Source organism: Carassius carassius, chromosome 7 (assembly GCF_963082965.1).
Source record: "Carassius carassius chromosome 7, fCarCar2.1, whole genome shotgun sequence".
Classification (NCBI taxonomy): Eukaryota; Metazoa; Chordata; class Actinopteri; order Cypriniformes; family Cyprinidae; genus Carassius; species Carassius carassius.
In genome coordinates this window covers 38,488,645-38,512,366 of record NC_081761.1, presented here as the reverse complement: position 1 = coordinate 38,512,366, position 23,722 = coordinate 38,488,645, and the positions used below count along the sequence as shown (strand labels likewise).

Here is a 23,722-nt window from a genome sequence, read left to right as displayed (position 1 = left end):
CCTTTTCTTTGTCACACAAACATCAAGATTCAGTGTATGAATCTCAACAATGGTGACATGCTTCATGCAGCAATGTGTTTTGGGTACGTCATATAAAACTCATCCATGGCACCCAGAATGCATTGTGGCATGAAGCATGTCACCATTGTTGAGATTCATACAGTAATTCTTGAGGTTTCTGTGTGTCTAAGCACTATGTGATATAAAGATGTTCATGAATAAAGCAATTTAAAAAGAATAGACAAAAATATATATGATATAAATCTGCAAGATCCTATGCATTGCAACACATTTGATATAGTAACTAACATTAAAGTAATAGACTAGACTCAAGATACAACCAGTTGATCAAACCATTACATGACATGTTTAACATTAGCAAGTAACCCACATCAACTGATGATTTTTTTTAATGCTCACTGTTTCGCCGTAACAAATATAGTTACAGCAGGTAAACAAAAGGTAACATTGAAAAGAGTCATACTGCCTAAGTATGGATCACCATAATGGTGACGTCAAAAAATAAAAAAATTCAATAAACCATCAACACCTCTGTTAATCTCAATAAGAACTTTTATACATTTATGACAGAAATAAATCTTGTTTATAATAAGTGCAGTTGGTAATACTGTTTTTGGAGTATTTACGCTAGAGTTTGACACCTTTCAAACAACATATTTTGAGCAATGTCAGTCCACATCTAGTGTGATGGGAAGCTTTATTAGAATGTTAGAGAATAATGTTGTAACAATGTTATCAATAGACATTTCTAGAATGTTTTAGAGAATGTTATCCTAACTTTTAAAAGAACATTCCGGGAACTAAAATAAAACTTGTAGCTGAAAACATTCCCAGAACATGAAAAACTTCTAGCTGGGGGTGTGTTTATGTATATATATATATATATATATATATATTCATGGATCTGACTGGGTGGGCAAGCTGTTAATTCCCCAGGCCCACCCGTACATAGTCAAAATTGCAAGATGTAGATGTGAAATTCCCAGAATAAGAGTCAGTATTGCAAGATATAATCTCATAAATAATGAGGAAAAAATTATCTGAATATTGTGGTAAAAAGTTGTAATTATTTTCTCATATTTTTATTTAGTGACAGAAATGAGATATGTGGAATAATTTTTCACATTTTCAAGTTCTTAAATTGCTTGTTTTATTTTTGTGATTATTTTTCTTCATGACTTTTTTTTACTTTCTTTTATGTAAAGCACTTTGAATTACCATTGTGTACGGAATGTGCTATGTAAATAAACTTGCCTTGCCTTGCCTTGAATGTTAATGCATTAACTAAGGTTAACTAATGAGGTCTTATTGTAAAGTGATACCTATTTATAAAGTGATACCCTTTATAGTTCTTTTGCACTTTAATGTGTAAAACTTTTATATATTTTTCTGTATTGTTTTATTGTTTTAAATGTTTAGTTATTTTTGTTATAAGAAAAAAGTTATTTAACCTGTTATACTGTATTATGACCACTTTTTTAAAACAAAATTCCAATACCGTGATGATACCGTATACCATGATAAAAGCATTATCAATTAACAGCAAGAGGAAAATTTGATACCGGCATATCCCTATGGCTGAATTGGTCATATGAGTGCATCACATGACTAAAAATGCGTCATCTTATTCAAAAGCCTCTAAAGTGACATAAATACCAATCATTTTGTCATTTGAGGTGTTGTAGGGTAGTTTCTGATGCGTGAGATCCAAACAAAACATCATCCTCCAAAGTCAGCTTTATCAGATTTATTCATCACAGCTTGTACTGGTCATTTTAACTCACAGTTTTGCTGCACAATGCACTTATGATAGCATCGAATGCTGCCACATAATCGCATCCAAACACAATCAAACACGGTCAAAAAATGTTGTGCTTCCCTCTAATTACACACCTGCCCTCTCTTACTCTTTGCCTACCTATATACTCATTCAGGCCCACACTCCACCCAGTGGTAAAAAACAGAATTACAATAGACCATAATGGCTCTTACACCCAGGCCCCTAATTGTACATGGAAGGCAGACATTACAATTCAATACAAGATTAATACAAAAAGCCATTAAAGCCCAAAGCAACATTGTAAACACTGCATTGATCAGTCCTCTGTAGGTCACAAGTAAACAGTTTTTGCAATCAGTCCATTACATTTCCATGCTGTCATACAACAGACAAAGCTTTGTCACAGGTCTCTCGAGTATACTGGTTTTAGTTTGTACTCGCACAGAAAGTACAAGTCCATTTTTATCTGTAAAGACTTCCAAAACTCGTCCCATCGCCAAGATCCACGTGGAGCTGTTGAATTCACAATAACAAAGATGTCTCCAGGAACAAAGTTTCTCCTTTACTTATTCCATTTTTGCCGATCTTGAAGCAAAGGCAAATATTAATTTGTCCATCTTTTCCAGAATAAGTCACACATATACTGGACCTGTTTCCAACTCCTCTTGCTGTATAATTCAGATTTGTCAAATAGCCCAGGAGGTAGTACTGGTTTACCTTTCATCTGAAGAAGGTGGTTTGGAGTAAGTGGTTCCAAATCATTAGGATCATCTGACAGCTTGGTTTTTGGGCGATCATTCAGAATGGCCTCAATTTCGCACAGCACAGTCTGGAATCCTTAAAGGGATACTCCACCGTGTTTTCATATTAAACTATGTTTTTCCCTTACCTAAGACGAGTTGATACATACCTGTCTCGTCTCAGTGCATGCACTCAATCGCTTTGGCGCGTGGTGACACTTTGAAAGCACTTAGCTGAGCCCATTCATTCAATATGGGCCATGCAGAGAAGCTACCAAACACCTCCACGTTTTCCCTATTTAAATACATTTATCGCTCTATGGCTTCTATACATAGGGTTATAGGAACATGACAAAAATAGCCACGTTTACATGCATTTTATTTCTTCATCCAGATTTAAAGATTCGGTGGACCACATGAGACGTGATCTAATCGGATGTGGTGTTTACATGTGCTCGTGCTTAGATTTTGGGACATAAGTGGCTACGATGACATACAAATTATCAGAGAGAAAAAGAATGTTTATAAAAAAACGGGGTTGCATTAATATTTTTAATGGCTGCTCACACTTGCTTGGAATTAACAGACTAATATTGAACCTCCTAGTGTTCATTCGTGTGCTCAGTGTGTATGTGATCGTGTTCAGGCCACATGACTAAGGCCGTCTTCTATCGTACCACTGGTGTGGTCGGGGCCATTAAGTGTATACCCACTTGTTTTGTTGCTTTGCAAAATCTGTTATTTACTATCAGGAATCGTTCCCTTTAATGGTGTACCATACAGTTGAGCAACTAGTGATTCTTTGTTGTAATTGGTGCATTATCAGTCTGTCATCTCAGATTTCCCCGCCCATCATCTACTGAGTGCACGTGTCCGCTACAGCGAGACAACTCCGCTCAAATGCCATCGGGTGCACCGGGACATTTCTGGTCCGGTTGAGTGAGAGCTGATCGCCGAAGCGAGGGAGTTCTCCCCCACTTTAGGCACCATTTCTAAATTACACCAAACTGCAAAAAAGTGTGAGGCGGCGCTACGCACTGCATCAACCAGCTGAATGCAAGAGCAGAGTTTTCCGCGCAGCGCTGCATTTGCGCAACAATGTAAAGTGATAAACCGCTTCAGCATTCAGATGTTACACAGAATTATTGATACTGTCGTGTCGTGTGACACATGAGAACATTAAAGGTTCTGTAATGTTGCTGGCTGAAAACATCCAGAATAATGTTAATGGCATGAAGAGGAAAACTGGAAAACACCAAGGCATGTCAATTCAGCAAGGGGAAATAACTGTAGCCTAAGACCTTCTTTAATGCAGCTCTGGAATGAATTGTATTTTAAAAAAAAAAAAAAAAAAAGGGTAAATTTAAATGGTAAAATACATGATTCTCACCAAGTTTTGTTAAAACATGAATCACGAGGGGGCAGCTTATGAATGCAGAGTGCTTGCAATGAGCTATCTTACAACATTTACAAATGGGTTTATGAATCTGTAATAATTCATACAATAACAGGCAAATTTTGGTCAAGTGTTTTCATTGAGCTATTCACTATCATAGGCTGCATACGAAAACTGAAAAATGCTGCCTTCGGAGGTCTCATTCCAAGGTAGGAAGGCTTCAAGGCACGTCCGAAATCAATGTCCGCTTCATTTCCTGTCTCCTGGGATGACTTCATCTGGCCGGTTTTGAAAGCAGCATAGATGTATCCTTCGCTGCCTTTGATATTCCACAATCCCTTGCGTTCCATTCTGTGACAGTTAAGCCAAAAAAAATAAAGATGGCGTCTGAAAGTTGCGGTCGGTGGTCAGTTTGTGTGTAAATGTATGTTTCTGGACAACGTTTTCCACGTATGTAATTTCTAGCGAGAAATTAATATTTGCTGTAATGAAATATCCACTTAGTTATAACCAAAGCTCTCTATATTTTTATGTAGATCATTAAACCTTTAGTCCGCCTCAGAAGCCTGTCCGAAATCTGTTGCATGAGGTGCCTTTGGGAAAAAACGCTGCCTGCAAAGTCATTGAATGATTAGACAGCAAGCCAGCAAGTCATCTGCCTAAGTTTTCAGATGCAGCCATAGTGTTGTTTCTAAGCTGAAAAGCAGTTAATTGTGCTCCACTTATTACATCAGCTTTCTGCTCTGGTCATGAGATTCCAGATTCCATTCTAATGTGTGTTATTGTATATCTGGAGTTTTATTATCTTTGTCCACGATTTCCCAGTCTCTACTGTAATGTCAGTGTCTACTAATCACTGAATGCACAGCGTTGCCGACATCACATTCCCATTCTGATGTTCGACTATTGATGCGATTACATGGGTACAAGTAATCAGTTTAACATGTTTACATGGCAGGATTTTAATTTAGTTCGGTTATAGAAGGTTATCCTACCTCTCAACAGATTACCATTTCGGTTTAGGCATTTTCATTCTGACAGAGGTGTTTCTATGGAGCATTTTCATTCATACTGGACGCCATTCTAAGTTTCCGAAGGGTGCATGCTTCCCCTGCTGGACTACCACCCTCCATTATGCAATCTACAGCATTATACATATTACGTGTTCCTCATGCCGCAGCAAGGGGTCGTATGTATCACACGTTTGCTTAAAGGGGGGCTACAATGCTGTTTCATGGATTCAGAGTTGTTCAGTGTTAAAGAGATTGATTTTCATGCTAAACATGGCCAATTCGGATGAGTGGAGAAATCTTATTTCTGGGTGGTACAAGTTTTGGTAGTTTTTCGATGATGGATCTATGACGAAGACGATGGAGTAACTACTTATGAGCATTTCTCTTGGGAAAGCACGCCCATGCACATCTCGACCAGAGGAGAGCGAGACCTCACCTGTAAACACGCTTCATCAGGAAATCGTTGGCAGCGCTGCATAGGATTTGTTTGAGAATGTCTCCAAATAAGTGTGTTTTGGATGTGAGGGTAAAGTTTACCACGTTCAGCTTCTCAAAAAACCTAGCGTTACATGGACCGTGGATGCAGTTGCTTTTCTGGGGCAGCAATGGAGTGTAGCAAGTGTTGTTTTCGTCATTTCAGTGATGAGGTTGACACTGGATTTGCACATCGTTTGCTATTAAAACATGGTGGAAGACCCCAGTCAGGTAAGTACAACTGCATCAGATTCTGTCTTTTGTTGGAAATCAGCACATAAGTGAATATATGTTATGGAAACAACACAAATCAGTATTATAGCTCCACCCACAACATGCCTACAGGAGCTTGGTTTTTCCAGAGAGAATCGGAAGCTGTATTTTTGTTTTGCAGATATGACCAGGCTGGGGACTTTTGGAGATGGGGATTCGTACTGCTCTGTGGGTTCTCGGAATTGGCATGAGATTTAAGCATTTTTAAGAAACATGCTTGTTGCACATCCTCAGTTGCTTAACTTGGGGTGATGCTTCCCCCTTTGTGATTTTTACAGCATGGTAGATACATAAAAATTGGATAATACTGCCATCATATCAGACTGCTGCTGCTAGGGGCGTATGCTTCCCCCTTTACAATCACAATTGCTTAAGCATTTTAAGAACATACTTGTTGCACATCCTCTATTGCTTAACTTTGGATGATGCTCCCACCCTCCACCTTAATGTGATTTTTCAGCATGTTAGACTTAAATTGAATGATATACAAACTGCCATCGTATTAGGCTGCTGCTACTGCTGCTGCTGCTAGGGGTGCATGCTTCCTCCTTAATGTGATTTTTCAGCATGTTACACTTAAATTGAATGATATACAAACTTCCATCGTATTAGGCTGCTGCTGCTGCTAGGGGTGTATGCTTCCCCCCCATACTGTTCTCTCAAATATTTTGCATAAGCAGCTAAGCAACATGCTTGTTGTATGCTTCTCTCCGAGTTCGGGTGATGCTTCCCCCATAAATATAGTATCAAGCAACATTTCTCATTGCTGGCCATTTCAAATTGCATCAGTTGTGTTGGGGAGTTTTGGCATATGGTTGTTTTGGGGGCTTGTCTTGCTGCCCTCCCCGCTCTGTCCAAGCATGGCTGCATGGACAGGCGTGTGGAGTGTTGCCCAGAACATAACCATACCGCCAACACTAACTGTATACAATTATAATTGTCATTAAATATACTTGACAGAAGTGGTCCTGATTGAAATCGAGCATCGCGTTAGTTCAGTTAGTTCTATTTAAATTCCCATTATTCAGTGTCTCTCCATCGCATTGCTGCTTGCAATTAACTCCCTCCTCCAACCCCTACTCCACCAACTGAACCTGTAATCTGATCTAACTTGTTCTTTCTTTACAGTGTCTTCATTGGAAGCAGTCTCTATGACATTTTGTTTACAACTCATGTAATTGTGAATTGTAATTATGTATGCTTATAATGGTTCTGTTCTGTACCCCAGGGGGGTTTGTCTTGCTGCTCTCCCCGCTCTGTCCAAGCATGGGTGCATGGACAGGCGTGTGGAGTGTTGCCCAGAACATAACCATACCGCCAACACTAACTGTATGCAATAAAAATTGTCATTAAATATACTTGACGGAAGTGGTCCTGATTGAACTAAGCATTTCCTTTAACTCCCTTTCGGCTCCAACAAATTTTGTACCATTGTCTGATCTTATGTGATTTACTTGCCCTCGTCTGCAAATAAATCTTCGTAGAGAGTTGATGCATGAATCCGTGTCCAAAGAATAGGCAACTTCCAAATGAACTGCACGACTTGCCATGCAAGTAAAGATGACTCCGTAGCGTTTTGCAATGGAACGTCCTCTTTTAACTTCCACAGGACCAAAATAATCCACCCCAACATTTGTAAATGGAGTCAGACCTGGAAGCAGTCGTTCTGTTGGTAAGTCTGCCATCTTCTGCTCACTCACCTTAACTCCAAAACGTCTGCAATGGCCACAACTTGATATGATCTTTCTGGCAGCTGCATTACCCTTAATGATCCAATATCTTTTCCTTCCCACATAGCAACATTGTGTCGGCCCAGATCTGGCCCACATCTGGCACCCGTGGAAAGATGATCTGGCCCATATGCAGCATGGAATGATGGCACTTGGGCGGACCGCTCATTTTTGCCAGATTTGAGCCACAAGCAGGCCATAGCAATGCCACATGTCAGCCAAGAGTAAAGAAATTAACCAGAAATGGACCTTATCTTAGCCACAAAACCTGTGTATATTAAACATGAAGTTATTTCAGCCTTAATAAGCCTGTTAACAAGCAGAATCACTGAAGGAAAGAAGAGAACAGAAAAAGAGATGAGCAAAAACACAAGAACTACAACTGACTTCAGCCACAACCTTAGATTAAATCAATTGAAGATAAAAGAAGACATTAAATCTCTGGAGATCTCACCAGAGGAGCATTAAACAACTCCACACACAGCTTTACCAGCTTCACTTATTACTAACCAGACTGACTTTATTTCTGTTAGACATCTACAAAAGTTTTTGGTGTGTCACCATAACAGTGATTAGTGTTTCCATTAGTTGCGCTCTTAACTCTTATTATATGTTTTGTATTTTTTTGGCTGCTGTGATGGTGTATTTGTTAAACACATTTGCAGCATAAAAGAAAGCTAAAGAGAACTGAGGTCAGGTGATGGCGGTTATCTGTTGATGGTTTAATAATCCTCATGAAAAAGGCTTACTTGCAAATTTTTAACAATTGCTTCATTAATATATTCACATCACAAACCATGTGTTTCTGCAGCATGATATCTAGCATTATTACAACAATCAGTTAGAAGCTTTTAACGAGCATGAAAAAGTCAATCTATGATGACACACACATATATCAACAGTCAGCACATAAATCTCAACAAAGGTGACAAATGTACCTTGTTGCAATGCATGCTGGGTACTAGCATAGTACAAAGCTCCCAGCATGCATTTCAACATGAATAAATTATGCAGCTGAATTGTCCTATTATTTTGTTTGATTTTAAATATGTTCTTATATTTTTTGTTGTGACTTAGTAGCTTTTCAGTGAAGTTCTGAATTGATCAGTTTATCTAAAGATTTTTGATTGTAACCATTATTGAGGTTCATGTGCTGATTGTTTATATCTGTGTGTGGCAGCACAGGTTAATTTTTTTAAGATCGTGGTTGTTAAAAGATTTTAACTGATTGTTATAATACTCCTGGATCTCATGCGGCAGAAACACAGGGTTTGTAATATGAATGTATCCGTGGAACAACATAATTGTTAGAATAAAAAACATCAGTGAACCAGTGTACTTCATGACGATTATAAAACCATCAACAGATAACAGCCGTGACTTGATATCATGTCACTCTAGCTTTCTTTGAAGCTGCAAATGTGTTTAACAAACACACTGTCACAGCAGCCAAAAAAAAACAAAGTATATACAACCCGAATTCCGGAAAAGTCGGGACGTTTTTTAAATTTTAATAAAATGAAAACTAAAGGAATTTCAAATCACATGAGCCAATATTTTATTCACAATAGAACATAGATAACGTAGCAAATGTTTAAACTGAGAAATTTTACACTTTTATCCACTTAATTAGCTCATTTAAAATTTAATGCCTGCTACAGGTCTCAAAAAAGTTGGCACAGGGGCAACAAATGGCTAAAAAAGCAAGAAGTTTTGAAAAGATTCAGCTGGGAGAACATCTAGTGATTAATTAAGTTAATTGATATCAGGTCTGTAACATGATTAGCTATAAAAGCTTTGTCTTAGAGAAGCAGAGTCTCTCAGAAGTAAAGATGGGCAGAGGCTCTCCAATCTGTGAAAGACTGCGTAAAAAAATTGTGGAAAACTTTAAAAACAATGTTCCTCAACATCAAATTGCAAAGACTTTGCAAATCTCATCATCTACAGTGCATAACATCATCAAAAGATTCAGAGAAACTGGAGAAATCTCTGTGCGTAAGGGACAAGGCCGGAGACCTTTATTGGATGCCCGTGGTCTTCGGGCTCTCAGACGACACTGCATCACTCATCGGCATGATTGTGTCAATGACATTACTAAATGGGCCCAGGAATACTTTCAGAAACCACTGTCGGTAAACACAATCCGCCGTGCCATCGGCAGATGCCAACTAAAGCTCTATCATGCAAAAAGGAAGCCATATGTGAACATGGTCCAGAAGCGCCGTCGTGTCCTGTGGGCCAAGGCTAATTTAAAATGGACTATTTCAAAGTGGAATAGTGTTTTATCGTCATACGAGTCCAAATTTGACATTCTTGTTGGAAATCACGGACGCCGTGTCCTCCGGGCTAAAGAGGAGGGAGACCTTCCAGCATGTTATCAGCGTTCAGTTCAAAAGCCAGCATCTCTGATGGTATGGGGGTGCATAAGTGCATACGGTATGGGCAGCTTGCATGTTTTGGAAGGCTCTGTGAATGTTGAAAGGTATATAAAGGTTTTAGAGCAACATATGCTTCCCTCCAAACAACGTCTATTTCAGGGAAGGCCTTGTTTATTTCAGCAGGACAATGCAAAACCACATACTGCAGCTATAACAACAGCATGGCTTCGTCGTAGAAGAGTCCGGGTGCTAACCTGGCCTGCCTGCAGTCCAGATCTTTCACCTATAGAGAACATTTGGCGCATCATTAAACGAAAAATACGTCAAAGACGACCACGAACTCTTCAGCAGCTGGAAATCTATATAAGGCAAGAATGGGACCAAATTCCAACAGCAAAACTCCAGCAACTCATAGCCTCAATGCCCAGACGTCTTCAAACTGTTTTGAAAAGAAAAGGAGATGCTACACCATGGTAAACATGCCCCGTCCCAACTATTTTGAGACCTGTAGCAGAAATCAAAATTGAAATGAGCTCATTTTGTGCATAAAATTGTAAACTTTCTCAGTTTAAACATTTGCTATGTTATCTATGTTCTATTGTGAATAAAATATTGGCTCATGTGATTTGAAAGTCTTTTAGTTTTCATTTTATTAAAATTTAAAAAACGTCCCAACTTTTCCGGAATTCGGGTTGTAATAAGAGTTAAGAGCACAACTAATGAAAACACTAATCACTGTTATGGTGAAACACAGAGTTAAACCTTTGTTAATTCTCAATAAAAACTTTTGTAGATGTCCAACAGAAATAAAGGCAGTCTGGTTAGTAATAAGTGAAGCTGGTAATGCTGTTTGTGGAGTTGTTTAATCCTCCTCTGCTGAGATCTTGAGAGATTTAATGTCCTCTTTTATCTACAGTTGATTTCATCTAAGGTTGTGGCTGAAGTCAGTTGTAGTTCTTGTGTTTTTGCTCATCTCTTTTTCTGTTCTCTTCTTTCCTTCAGTGATTCTGCTTGTTATCAGGCTTATTAAGGCTGAAATAACTTCATGTTTAATATACACAGGTTTTGTGGCTAAGATAAGGTCCATTTCTGGTTAATTTCTTTACTCTTGGCTGACATGTGGCATTGCTATGGCCTGCTTGCGGCTCAAATCTGGCAAACAGGAGCGGTCCACCCAAGTGCCATCATTCCATGCTGCATGTGGGCCAGATCATCTTTCCACGGGTGCCAGATATGGGCCAGATCTGGGCCGACACAATGTTGCTATGTGGGTTAGATTGGAAAGCATATGATTTCTTCCACTGTGGCTTAGCTGCTGATGTATATGTCGCAAGATGAGTGTGGCGATATGCTGTTCCTTAGCCAGAATGATCGGATGGTTTCTTTCCTCGGGCATAACAGAATTCCTCAATCATCCTCCAACTCTCAAAAGACCATCTTGATAGATAGGATTCAATTTATATCAAGAGCCAAGCAACACCAACGTTCAACTTGGTCCAGTCTGAAAAATGAGTAATCAGCCTATGAGTAGCATTTGTTGCACTTGACATTTCATGTACAACAGTGCTATTTACCCACATGTTTCTCTTTACCTCTAGATCATCTGGTTTCCCACCTAGAAATTTGTAATGTTCTAGGAATGTTTTCAGCGGCTAGTTTTATTTCTGTTCCCAGAATGTTCTGCTAAAAGGTAGGATAACATTCTCTAAAAACATTCTTAAAATGTCTATTGATAACATTGACATTAGAACATTATTCTCTAACATTCTAATGAAGCTTTCCATCACACTAGATGTGGACTGACATTGCTCAGAAGTCAAATGTTGGTTGGAAGAGAAAACCCAACCTTTGTTTGATGTCAAACTCTAGTGTAAACGACTCCAAAAACAATATTACCAACTTCACTTATTATAAACAAGAATGACTTTATTTCTGTCATAATGTAAAAAAAAGGTTTTATTGAGATTAGCAAAGGTGTTGATGATTTATTGAAAATAATAGTTTAGTTTGACATCACCATTATGGTGATCAGTACTTAGGCCTTATGAGTCTTTTCACTGTTACTGTTCATTTACCTGCTGTAACTACATTTGTTATGGCAAAAACACTGAGAGAAAAATATCATCAGGTGATGTTGGTTACTTGCTGATGTTAAAGATTTTCTCATGTAATGACCTGATCAACTGGTTTTATCTGGAGTCTAATCTATGCTATTAATTCAATATTAGCGACTACAGCAGATGTGTTGCAATGCACAAGAGCCTGTGGATTTAAATCATATCTATTTTTGTCTGTTCTTTTTATATTACATTGTTCATGAATGAATGCTTAGACACAGAGACCTCAAGAATTAGTGTATGAATCTCAACAATGGTGACATGCTTCATGTCGCAATGCATTCTGGGTGCCATGGATGAGTTTTGTATGATGTACCCAGAATACATTGCAAAATGAAGCAAGTCACCATTGTTGAGACTCATACACTGAATCTTGATGTTTGTGTGACAAAAAAAATGTGTTCCCTTCCAATTATCTGCTTTAAATTCAGCTGGGTCTCAGCTGTTGACCAATTGAGTCACATTAATAAATAATATGTAGCTAACACCATACATTAGATTGAGTGAAAACAGGTAACCAGACTACATATGTGATGTATTAATCACCAGGAAGCAAGTTGCATCATCTTACCCTGACTCTCTCTTGCTGTTTTTGCCATAATACAGATTACAGCAGCCAAAGATCACAGCAGCCAAAGATCAACACTGACAAGTCAAGTGGCAAATTGCTAAACTAAAACCAACACTTACCACCATTATGGTGACATCAAACCAAACCATTACTTTTAAACCGACTTTAGCATCAACATCTAAACCTCTTAAATCGTATTTAGAATGTTAGGGGATAATGTTCTAATAATGTTATTAATAAAAAATTTAGAATGTTTTTAGAGAACGTTATCCTATCTTTTGAGAGAACGTTCTGGGAACAAAAATAAAACTACCCACTAAAAACATTTTTAGAACAATCATGGTAATGTTCCAAGAACATTTTTAGAATAAAAAAATTCTAGCTGGCTTAAGAGTACAATCAAATATTTGAACTGGCCATTCTTCGACTGGTTTCTTCAGATAACCTGGTCCATTGATCCATTCTCTGTTTGTTAACAGCTTGTCTGCGTTCCGATCTCTGGAGCAACAGTCTGCTGGATTTTGAGAGGTATGTATGTATCTCCACTGTAACGGTGTTGTAATTTCTCTTATTGCAGAGATTCTGTTGGCCACAAAGGTAAGAAAACGTTTGTCCTCATTTTTTATGTATTTTAACACAGACATACTGTCTGTCCAGAACACAGAGTCCACCAATGGAAACTGTATCTCTGCCCTCAACATTTTGTCCACTCGAGCAGCAAGTACCGCAGCTGTCAATTCAAGACGTGGAATGGTTACATGTTTCAAACGTGCTACTCTAGCTTTGCTGAGTAGGAAAGTTACATGGACACCAAGATTTGTCTCCATCCTAAGATACGTTACAGTGCCATATCCAAGTGTACTCCATAAAGACCATTGTCTTTGGAGATTTGAGGGTAGTGATTCATCCCATCCACATCTTGTCCTGCAAAGCTCTTGCAGAAGAATTTTTGCTGTGAGAGTGAATGGTGCCAAAAATCCTAAAGGGTCATATACAGCGCATACTGTCGACAGAACACCATGCCTGGTACAAGGATGATCTTTGATAGTCAAACCAAGAGCTCTTTCCATTGGTAGTTGATCTTTGTCCAGGTCCATAATTTTTATCCCATGGGCTCTATGTTGTAAAAAACCCATTTTGTTAACTGGAAACCTCCTGTTAAACAAACAGCTGTGAGATCATCAATCAACAAGATGGCCTCTTCCTCTGAAGCTACACTTTTCAGACAATCATCCATGTAGAAGTTTGTGTGAATTGTGTCAATTACCTTTTCCGGCAATACACCTATATTGTCTTCAGCAATTCTGCGTAGAGCATAACAAGCACAACTTGGAGATGACACAGCTCCAAACAAATGTACATTCATCCTGTATTCCATGGGTTCTTGCTTTAAGTCACCATCTTGCCACCATAGAAAATGAAGAAAGTCAGTATCCTCTGCTGCAACTTTGACCTGGTAAAACATTGCCTTTACCTCAGCCAAAAAATGCAATTGGCTCTTGTCGAAACCTCACAAGAACTCCCAACAGAGAATTTGTCAAGTTAGGACCCTGTAGAAGTTGATCGTTAAGTGATGTACCTTTAAAGGCAGCGCCACAATCGAATACCACTCTTAATGTTCCTTTCTTGGGGTGATAAACCCCGTGGTGAGGGATATACCAAACTTTCCCTTCATCCTGTTTTAACTGATGCAATGGTACATTTTCAGCATAACCTTGCTTCAGTACCTCATCCATAAAATCATTATATTCTTGATGGAAAGCTTGATTTCTTTCATATTTCCTTTTCAGTCCAATTAACCGCAGTTTAGCCACACAAAGATTATTAGGCAACATGGGGTTTTCAATAGGTTGGACTATTGTAATGCTCTCCTGGCTCTTCCTGCATGTACTGTCAAGCCTCTGCAGTTGATCCAGAATGCAGCAGCGAGGGTTGTCTTCAATGAGCCGAAAAAAGCTCACGTTACTCCTCTCCTCATCAGGTTACACTGGCTACCAGTAGCCACTCGCATCAAATTCAAGGTACTGATGCTTGCCTACAAGACGACCACTGGCACGGCACCAACTTACCTAAACTCACTGGTTAAATCTTATGTGCCCTCCAGAAGTTTAAGCTCTGCAAGTGAAGGAGGCCTTGTGGTGCCATCCCAAAGAAGTTCAAAATCACTCTCACGGACCTTTTCCTGGACTGTGCCCAGCTGGTGTAATGACCTCCCAATCTCAATTCGTACAGCTGAGTCTTTATTCATTTTCAAGAAACATCTAAAGACTCATCTTTTTCGCCTGCACTTAACCAACTAACACTAGCACTTTTCCTTTTCTTGTCTTTTCAATTAAAAAAAAAAAAAATTGTAAATTAAAAAAACCTGGCTATGTGTTCTACACTAGACTAACTGAGACTTGTCATGGCACTTGTATACTGTAGTTGTTCTCTTGTTGACCTGACTGCTTCTATTGTTCTCATTTGTAAGTCGCTTTGTATAAAAGTGTCTGCTAAATGATTAAATGTAAATCTAAAATGATTAAATGTATGTAACACCCCCCCCACCCACACACACACACACAGATGCACTGAAGCGACTGCCAGAAAAAGAGAGAGAGCATTCGACGATATGCTATTATTTTGCTGGTTGTAGATTCCAGAAAATCCCTTGCTCACAAATACTTCAATGCAAATAACCAATGCCACGGCAGGCCAAATTACCCAAAATTACCCATGATACCTTACCCAGAACAATTGAAGTCTGTTCCAAACAAGTCATAGTTGTCTGTGTTGTGAATTGTAGATGTTGCTAATTTCATAGAAATTTCTGTTAGTATAGATGTTTTTTTATTATAAACATTCAAGGGAGCTGCTAGTTGTAACCCAGACAGACAAAACTATTAGCACGAAGAACTTAACATACTGCTGCGCAACTTAATCGAAGATATAAATTAGACTAATATTATTGTCATTATATAGTTCTAATGAAACAAATGACAACTCAAATCACATTTAAAGCAATTAAAGAAGAACTTAAATGTTAAAATTGCATTATGTGTGTGGATCTGACTGGGTGGGCAAGCTGTTAATTCCCCAGGCCCACCTCTACATAGTCAAAATTGCAAGATGTAGAATAAGACTCAATATTGCAAGATATAAACTCAGAAATAATGAGGAAAAAAAATTATCTGAATATTGTCATAAAAAGTTTAAATTATCTTTTTATCTTTTTATTTTGTGACAGAAATAAGATATGTGGAATAATTTTTCACTCATTATTTAAATAATTTCTGTCACACACACACACACACACACACACACACACACACACACACGTCAAACCTGTCTGAATAAGTGCAAGGACAAAAGAGCTTCACAGAATAACGAGGCTCACCAGGCGTTTTTGTTTCCTGGACTTTGGTATCATTTTTGGTGTCAGGTGAAGTCATTTCTAAAAATATAATAAAAGAGAAACACACAATATTTCTTTCACGTCGCACGTTGCATATCCAATAGTCATATTTATCTAAATAGCATTTCCAACTCAAACTGAGAAGCCGACTTACCAGGCTTTACTGTTTCCTGGGATGTTTCTCTTTTGGTGTCAGATGTCGTCATCTCTAAAAATACACAATCATAGAGCAAAGATGGTTAACAAATTAATTAGGAAACAAATTCTGTCATTGTTGACTCAGATTTCCTGTGAAATACAAAATGTGATTGTTTGAAGATATTTTTTAAAGCAGACAGAAACTGCCAAGCACCAAAAATGACAAAAAAAGTGGTGTCAAATATCCCACGTGACTCATTTGAAGTCTTCCTAAGCTGAATGATACTGTGTGAGGAGTGAACACCTATCTATCCTTATTTAAAGAAATAACTTGTGTATATTCTTACTGAATGTATATTTGATATCATTGGTAATAAAATAGAGAAATAGTGATGAAACAGTTTGACTTTAGCAGTGTTAAACCTGTCTGAATAAGTGCAAGAACAGAAGAGAAAAAGAGTTGCTGGATCCCATCAGGCTTTTCTGTTTCCTGGACGTTTTCCTTTTTAATGTCAGATGAGGTCATTTCTTAATGAATGAATGAATGGATGAAAAAAAAAAACACAATATTTCCTACTCATGTTGTACATCCGACCCTCACATTTATCATAATTATCACTTTTAGTTCAAACTGAGAAGCAGACTCACCAGGCTGGGGTGTTTCTCTTTTGGTGTCAGAGGTCGTCATTTCTGAAAATACACAAACATAATTAAAAAATTAGAGGAACAGATTTATATCTAATATAAGAGTCGCTGTCTAATCCAATTAAAATCAACCAATCAACCAATCCAGTTAAAGACAGTAACTAGATGTCAAACTCCAGTTTAACTAAATTAGTGTCCACACCAGAGGATGATATTTTCTGTTTATTCTAAGTGCACATGTGTCTGCTGCTTTAAATTCTTGAGCTCGTTATAGCAGGATGGATTCTGATTGGCTGTCAATGTTTTTATTGTTCATCAGCTGGAAAAAATAATCTGAAAGTGATTCTGATGATATTGTTTCTCTGTGCCTTTATCGTTATAGCTGTGATGTGGACTCTGTTATACTTTAATACTGAGAATGATTTTTAGAACTAAATCTTTATCGTTATCTTTATAGTTATCATCCTTGCTGTGAATGGGGCTTTAATGTTGCAAAGTACATTAGTCAGTTCTGTAAGCTCTTATGAAGCTGTGTGACCCTATGTGAGGAACCATGTAAACAACTTAAAAAAAATAAATAAATAATAATAATAATAATAATAACAATAATAATAAATATAATACAAAATGCATTGGCTGTGTGAAAACACAAAGTAGCAGGCAGTTATTTTGTTGCTTGATGTTTTCTGTGGTCAACAGTTTTTAGGACAGTTCAACCCAAAAAAATATCACACTGTTAGAAAGATAAAAAAAAAAAAATCTGTCAAAACCCGGAAAAGGTGTTGTAATGTTCTGCCATATTAAGTTTAGAGGCATTTTCTTCTTTAATCTTAAAAAAAAAGACAAAATTCAAAATTCAGATAAAAATCATGTTTAAATCAACATGAAAAAAATGATTGGTGAACTATCCCTTTAATGAAAGAGTGATTTACCTCCGGTCACGTGTAGCTGAACTTCAGTGAATATGAAGGACCCAGAGCTCTCCTCTGCACACCAGTATTTCCCAGAATCCTCTGCTCTCAGATCGCTGATCTTCACAGTAAAGGTTTCTTCAGTCAGAGAGAATCTGCTGTTATCTGATGAAACATGAACTCCGTCTCTGAAGCAGATATTGGGCTGATCTCCTCTGCAGAAAAACCTCTGTGTTTGTTTCCTGATGTGTTTACAGCTGATGGACGCTGATCCTCCGACAGACGCTTCATGAGTGATCGCTGAAGAAAACAACATTAAACATGATGAGTATGAGAACAGAATGAGCAGAAACATTGAGATTCATTCTCACCGTCCTTCCTGATGATCATGAGCTCAATGGGAAGATTAAACACATCTTTCACTGCACACCAGTATTTCCCAGCATCCTCTGCTCTCAGCTCAGTCATGTTCACAGTGAAGAGATTGAGTTCAGTGTCGTCCTTTACTGAAATCTTTGGGTTTTTAACATGACCTTCATCTGAGCGAATGATAATTTGAGCATCTTTAGTGAAACTCTTTCCTTTACACAGATACTTTACTTCTTTACTCAAACACTTTCCACTGCGCAAACATGTTTCTGCTGAGTGTTTTTCATCATAAGGGCATTTGATCTGGACTGAATCTCCTTCACGTCCGATCACTGGAGGCACTGATAGTCAAAGAGAACAGAGATGTATTAATACACTGTGAAATACATGCATCTATGACTGAGCTGCATGGTTTGTGGTGTCTGTACATACTGGTTAAAGTCAGTTGATGTTTATTGGTGAGAGAAACAGAAGTCAGATGCTTGTGTCTGGTTTCTGCTCCACACCAGTAAACTCCAGCATCTCTCAGTCTCACATTACTGATGCTCGCTGTAAAAACTCCTGCTGTACTGTCAGAAAACTCAAAGCGCTGCTTCTCTGATGAACTGATGCTCTGACAGATCTTCTGCTCGTTCTCTTTACAGATGTGTTTGATGGACTGCTGTTTCTCAGGGGAATTACAGCTGAGTTTCACACTTTCACCAATAACAGCAGCTGATTCACTTGATTCAGGGAAATGATCAACTATACACAAAAACAATTTAAAAACTGAAATCCAAATCTTATTTTCTCATTTTAACTGATAGAAATTGTCCAGAAACAGACTCACACAGAGACTCTTTACCTTGATTGATCTTCAGTTTGATCTTCATGAAGACATGATCGTTAACAGTTTTCACTCCACATCTGTACCTTCCTTCATCAGCTGCAGTTAAATCACTGATAAAAACCTTCAAAACTCCTGAACTGGTATCATCATACATGTGAACTCTATCATGATGGATCCACTGATTCTGTTCTTTAACAGAGATCTCCTGTGATGAAACTTTCTGGATGAATTTCTGGTTTTCTTTGAATTCTTCTGGAAATTCACACGTGATGAAGACTGATTTACTGATGTAGGCCTCAACCTGGACAGAAGATATCTGACCTGCAAGACAAGATTTATTTGTCGATTTATTACATTATTAACAGTCGGGAGAGATTTACATTTCTTATTTCGAGAATTTATAAGGACTGTTTTCATTCAAATAAATTTCAACTCACTATGAACTTTCAGCTCAATCTCTTTAATGAAGGTTTTGTGAGTAATTGATGTTTCTGAAGGTGGTTTATCTTCTCCGTCTCTCTCCACTCCACATAAATAAACTCCACGCTCCTCTTCAGAAATGTTTCTGATGGTCACAGTAAAGTGATCTCTCTGATTGTCAGACAGGATGAACTTCTCTTCAGATGATTGTGATGATTGAGAGATCTTCAGCAGAAGCACAGGATCTCCATTCACTCTGTACAAGACTTTGGTGTGTGTTTCAATCTTATGATCATATTCACAGCTGAAAGTGATCGTTTGACCTTTATATGCAGATCGGATAACAGACGTCCCACAAGAAGAAGAGTCTGAAAATGATTTCAATAAACCATTGAGACATGCAAGGAAATATTCAAATGTTTTTAGTATTAATAAAGATGCACTACAGGGAACTTTATCCTTATGCCCGGAGCAGACTAACTGAGGTCCAATCCCAATTCTACCCCATCAGCCCTTCCCCTTTCCCCTACCCCTCCGTTTCGCGCGTTCCCGTGAAGGGGTAGGGGTGTCTCGATTCTCTTTTTGTTGGAGGGGTAGGGGTAAGGGGAAGGGCCAGATAGCCCTTCAAACGAAGATTTTTCGGGACCACACTTCAAACGAAGGGGTATGAATTATCTCGGCAACATGGCTGCTACAGCGAACAAAAAAACACATAAATGTAAGCTTTTTTGGCATTAATAAATATTTTAACGAAAAGTATTGTGTGTCAATTGTGAGTTCATATTAATGGTCATGTTACTCAAAGAAATGTTTGCAAAAAATCGCTACTATTTGCTAACGTCACATCATTACAGACTGCATGATAGTGCCACAGCAAATGTCTGATCAGGGCGATAACTGCCGTAGACTAATCCCCCCAATAATTAGAAATCGCTAAACCATTTTCTCAAATATTGCCTATTCGAGAGAGAGAGAGAGAGAGAGAGAGAGAGAGAGAGAGAGAGAGAGAGAGAGAGAGAAATAGAAGTTGCGTGTATTCGCGTCTGTTCGTTTATCTTTTTAGAGTGAGTTTACTTAGAAACAGCGATTGTATCCTCTCGTCGCTGGATAATATAATGTAGCGATTCAGTATTTAAACTATTTAATAAAAGTCGTGGGGCAGCGTTGACAAGTTTATTTTCTCCTGGATGTGTGAGCTGCGTGATCTCCGATATGTGTGTGTGTTTGTGTCAGTAAGCAGCTCATTAATACAGAACGATAATTAAAGGCTCTAATGCACACCAGCACACCAGTATATGTGTGTATTGTAAGAGCTAGACGACGAATGATGACGTGTGACGGCATAGTAGTGGTGTCCCAATCCTTAGGGGAATATTTTCTAGGTAGGCGGAGATGGAGATTATCAGTCCAAAAATTAAAGTATACAGGAAGTGCAACTTCATTAAATCAAATAAATAAATATGTAGGCCTAGGCTACAATCGACTGTATTTAATGTATTGTGCCCAAAATTTTATGACCTTTAAGATATATGAAATTTTTGACATAGTTTCTACTTGCACATCTGCAGTTTCTAGCCTTGCAGCCTTTCTCTCAGGTTTTATGACAGCTGAACCTTTTAAGGGCAGATATAACCTTTTATTAGCAGAACATTAAAACATTACAATCTAAAATTGCTCTTTACAGCATTAAAGGACTTAAAGTTAAATTCATTGCATTAAAAATGAAATTAAATAGAAAGCAGACTGTTCTAACTGATAAGAGGAATACACATTAACTGAATTAAGATAATAATTAGGGCAGTATTAGCTTACGTTTGATTTACAACTATCATAAAAATGCACTTGTATGTTGGATTAAAATTCTACGTCACATTTAATGTCCAACAATAAATGTTTTAGCAAAATGTATATTTACTCAGAATTATTGCACTTATTCTATTGTGCTCCATCTGTTCAGCGCACAGCAGCACTCGTTCACTCCTGACAGCAAAATGGATGTATTTGCATGACTTTCTAACATTTACAGAAGAATATAACTGTGACATGTCCGTTATGCACTGAGGAAAACACAAAGTCTCAAATGCATTGAACAGCACAAACATATTCCTGTTTGTCATGCTGGATTGATTTGATCCATGATGCATATTAAGGTTAAGAATAAGCCTGAACATCAAATTATCTTGATTCCCTAAACCTGGATCAAATTGGAGAGATTGCATGAACTTAAATTGTTTTTGACTAAACTGCTTTTGACTGAAAACTGAAATTTCAATTCAGGTTTTGGACTTTAAGCCGTGCTTTTCTTAGCGTCTTTTATGAAACAGCCCCTAGATCTGACAGACAAATGTACATCTTTCAAGACATATATCCAGAAAAACATAATCTGAACACATAAGATTGTAGGAATGACATAAATGATGTAAAGCTGACCTTTTCCCATTATAATCTGACTCAACAGCTCAAATTATGAATCTTTATTGTAAGCTACTCTTGTGATTCATGGCTTATGTAGCGACTTGCACTATCTTGCAGATTTTTATTAAAACAGTCTCCTGTAGTACACCTTTAAATATTACTATTGTAAAAATAATTACTGTAGTAAGTTATAAAGTTTCATACGTACTGTTGTTCACCACTAAATCAACAATATGACTCCATTCCTGGTTGTTTCCACATGTGTATTTCCCAGCATCCTCTCTGCTGAGCTTCCTGATGAACACTGAGAAGAATCCTCTGTTTTCATCGTCATACAGAGCGAATCTCTCATTATAAACCCAGCGGTGCCGAGTCTCAGTACTGATTCCTGTCGTACAGTCTCTGTTTCTGCAGAAATACTTTCCTTTAAACTGATCAGAAGACTCTCTCTTGTTTGTCTTCATGCACTTGAACATCACACTCCCTCCAGAGCAGCCGATCACTTTAAAACACAGAACCTGACCTGACGAACACAAGATCAATTGCTCTGGGTTATTATATAATCAACCTGGACAATATCATATCAAATATTATTTAACCAGTAAAGAACTGACCTGAGATCAGACAGAAAGTGATGAAGATGATGCTGAAGGCCCTCATTCCTGATTGACTTCAGTCTCACAGATATTGAGAGAAAAACCAGATCAGATCACAATCCAGAGAAAGCGAGAGCTGATGAAATACACTGTATGTAATGTATGGATGTAAATTATCATTAAAAACACACACATCTTCCTCTCACGCTTCTGCTTCCTCTTTCTCTAAACAGCTCCACCCACGAACAGGGCGTTCAGTGTGAAAATATGTGTGAAAGACTCTGCAAACATAGAGAAACATATACTGTAAACATATAACACACACAACTGATGGCAAAAACTATATTAACAAAAACTGACAGTATACATACATAATGACTGTTTATGATTTTAAGGGGTTTATTTTAGCTTCATGCTGCATTCATTACTGAAAACAGAATAAAATAAAGTTATGATTTATTAGATGTCAGTCATCTTAAAACATGATTAAACATACGGTTGGATTTTTATGAGTATTGGATGTTATGAAAGGCCTACAAATTGATTGAGATTGATCACAAGATCTGAGAGAGGTCTTATTTCTTCTTCTGTCACTTGTATCTGATATATTAGTGTATTTATGGATCCCACATGCTTTCACTTCTGCTTTCATGGCAGGTGGAAATTAAAATCATCACCGACCTGTCACTAGTGATGGGGGAAATGAAGCTTCTCAAACCTTTAACTCAGTCGAAGCGTTTGCTTTACAAAATGACTGATTGTTTTGAAGCGTTCGAAATATCTGCTGCTGAAAATGCAACAAAAACACAGGCCAAAACATACACGAAACAGCTTTATCAAACCAACTGCAAATGCTTTATTGAAATTGTACTCTATGAAAGGGGTCAATACAAGATTTGTATTATTATTTTAATATGTTCATATGTCCCTTGAGGTTTATTTATAGTGTTAATAAAGCTTTTTGCTCCAAAAAAAAAAAAAAAAGTGGAAGTCGTGACATTTGCCAAGTATGGTAACTCATACTCAGAATTGGAGCTCTGCATTTAACCCATCCAAGTGCACACACACAGCAGTGAGAAGTGAACACACACCCGGAGCAGTGGGCAGCTATAGATCCAGCTCCCGGGGAGCACCTGGGGGTTCAGTGCCATGCTCAAGGGCACTTCAGTCATGAGTATTGAGAGTGGAAGAGAGCGCTGTTCATTCACTCCCCCCCCACCAACAACAACTCCTGCCAGCACCGAGACTCAAACCAGCGACCTTCGGGTAACAAGTCCATGTCTCTAACCTTTAGGCCACAGCTGTCCCCCAGTCCCCCAGTCCCCCAGTCCCCCAAGTAAATATATTTTCATCCCTCATGTTGACCCTCTCTCTAAAATGACCTGCTTTTATGGGGCGGATCCTTGTCAGGAAACAGCTACTGGGAGTCGTGGCCTAATGGTTAGATAGTCGGACTCCCAATCGAAGGGTTGTGAGTTCGAGTCCTGGGCCGGCAGGAATTGTGGGTGGGGG

At 38.2% G+C, this 23,722-nt stretch overlaps 1 protein-coding gene across 3 annotated transcripts; it reads right to left on the bottom strand.

Annotated features, from left to right (window-relative positions):
• Positions 1–16,529: 16,529 nt before the first annotated feature.
• Positions 16,530–22,350, bottom strand: LOC132144159 (polymeric immunoglobulin receptor-like). Of its 3 annotated transcripts, none has more exons than XM_059554922.1 (7): positions 22,229–22,350; positions 21,823–22,137; positions 19,217–19,567; positions 18,795–19,100; positions 18,383–18,694; positions 17,953–18,291; positions 16,530–16,715 (listed from the first exon to the last, which is right to left on the bottom strand). In XM_059554922.1, exons 1-7 carry the CDS (start codon positions 22,272–22,274, stop codon positions 16,603–16,605), a joined length of 1,782 nt encoding a protein of 593 aa, XP_059410905.1. In that variant the 5' UTR covers positions 22,275–22,350; the 3' UTR covers positions 16,530–16,602. The 3 variants fall into 3 exon arrangements, with proteins under 3 accessions (XP_059410905.1, XP_059410904.1, XP_059410906.1); XM_059554921.1 differs by lacking the exon at positions 16,530–16,715 and adding an exon at positions 17,568–17,881; XM_059554923.1 differs by lacking the exon at positions 16,530–16,715 and adding an exon at positions 17,568–17,677 and having other exon boundaries at positions 18,025–18,291.
• Positions 22,351–23,722: the final 1,372 nt, after the last annotated feature.

Bases quoted from the DNA above. Each gene is read 5' to 3' on its own strand.
- LOC132144159 (XM_059554921.1), bottom strand. From the start codon at position 22,274: ATGAGGGCCTTCAGCATCATCTTCATCACTTTCTGTCTGATCTCAG. The intron at 22,138-22,228 runs GTCAGTTCTTTA...TGTGTTCGTCAG, and splicing joins CACTTTCTGTCTGATCTCAG to GTCAGGTTCTGTGTTTTAAA. The intron at 17,882-17,952 runs GTGAGAATGAAT...TGTTTTCTTCAG, and splicing joins CATGATCATCAGGAAGGACG to CGATCACTCATGAAGCGTCT.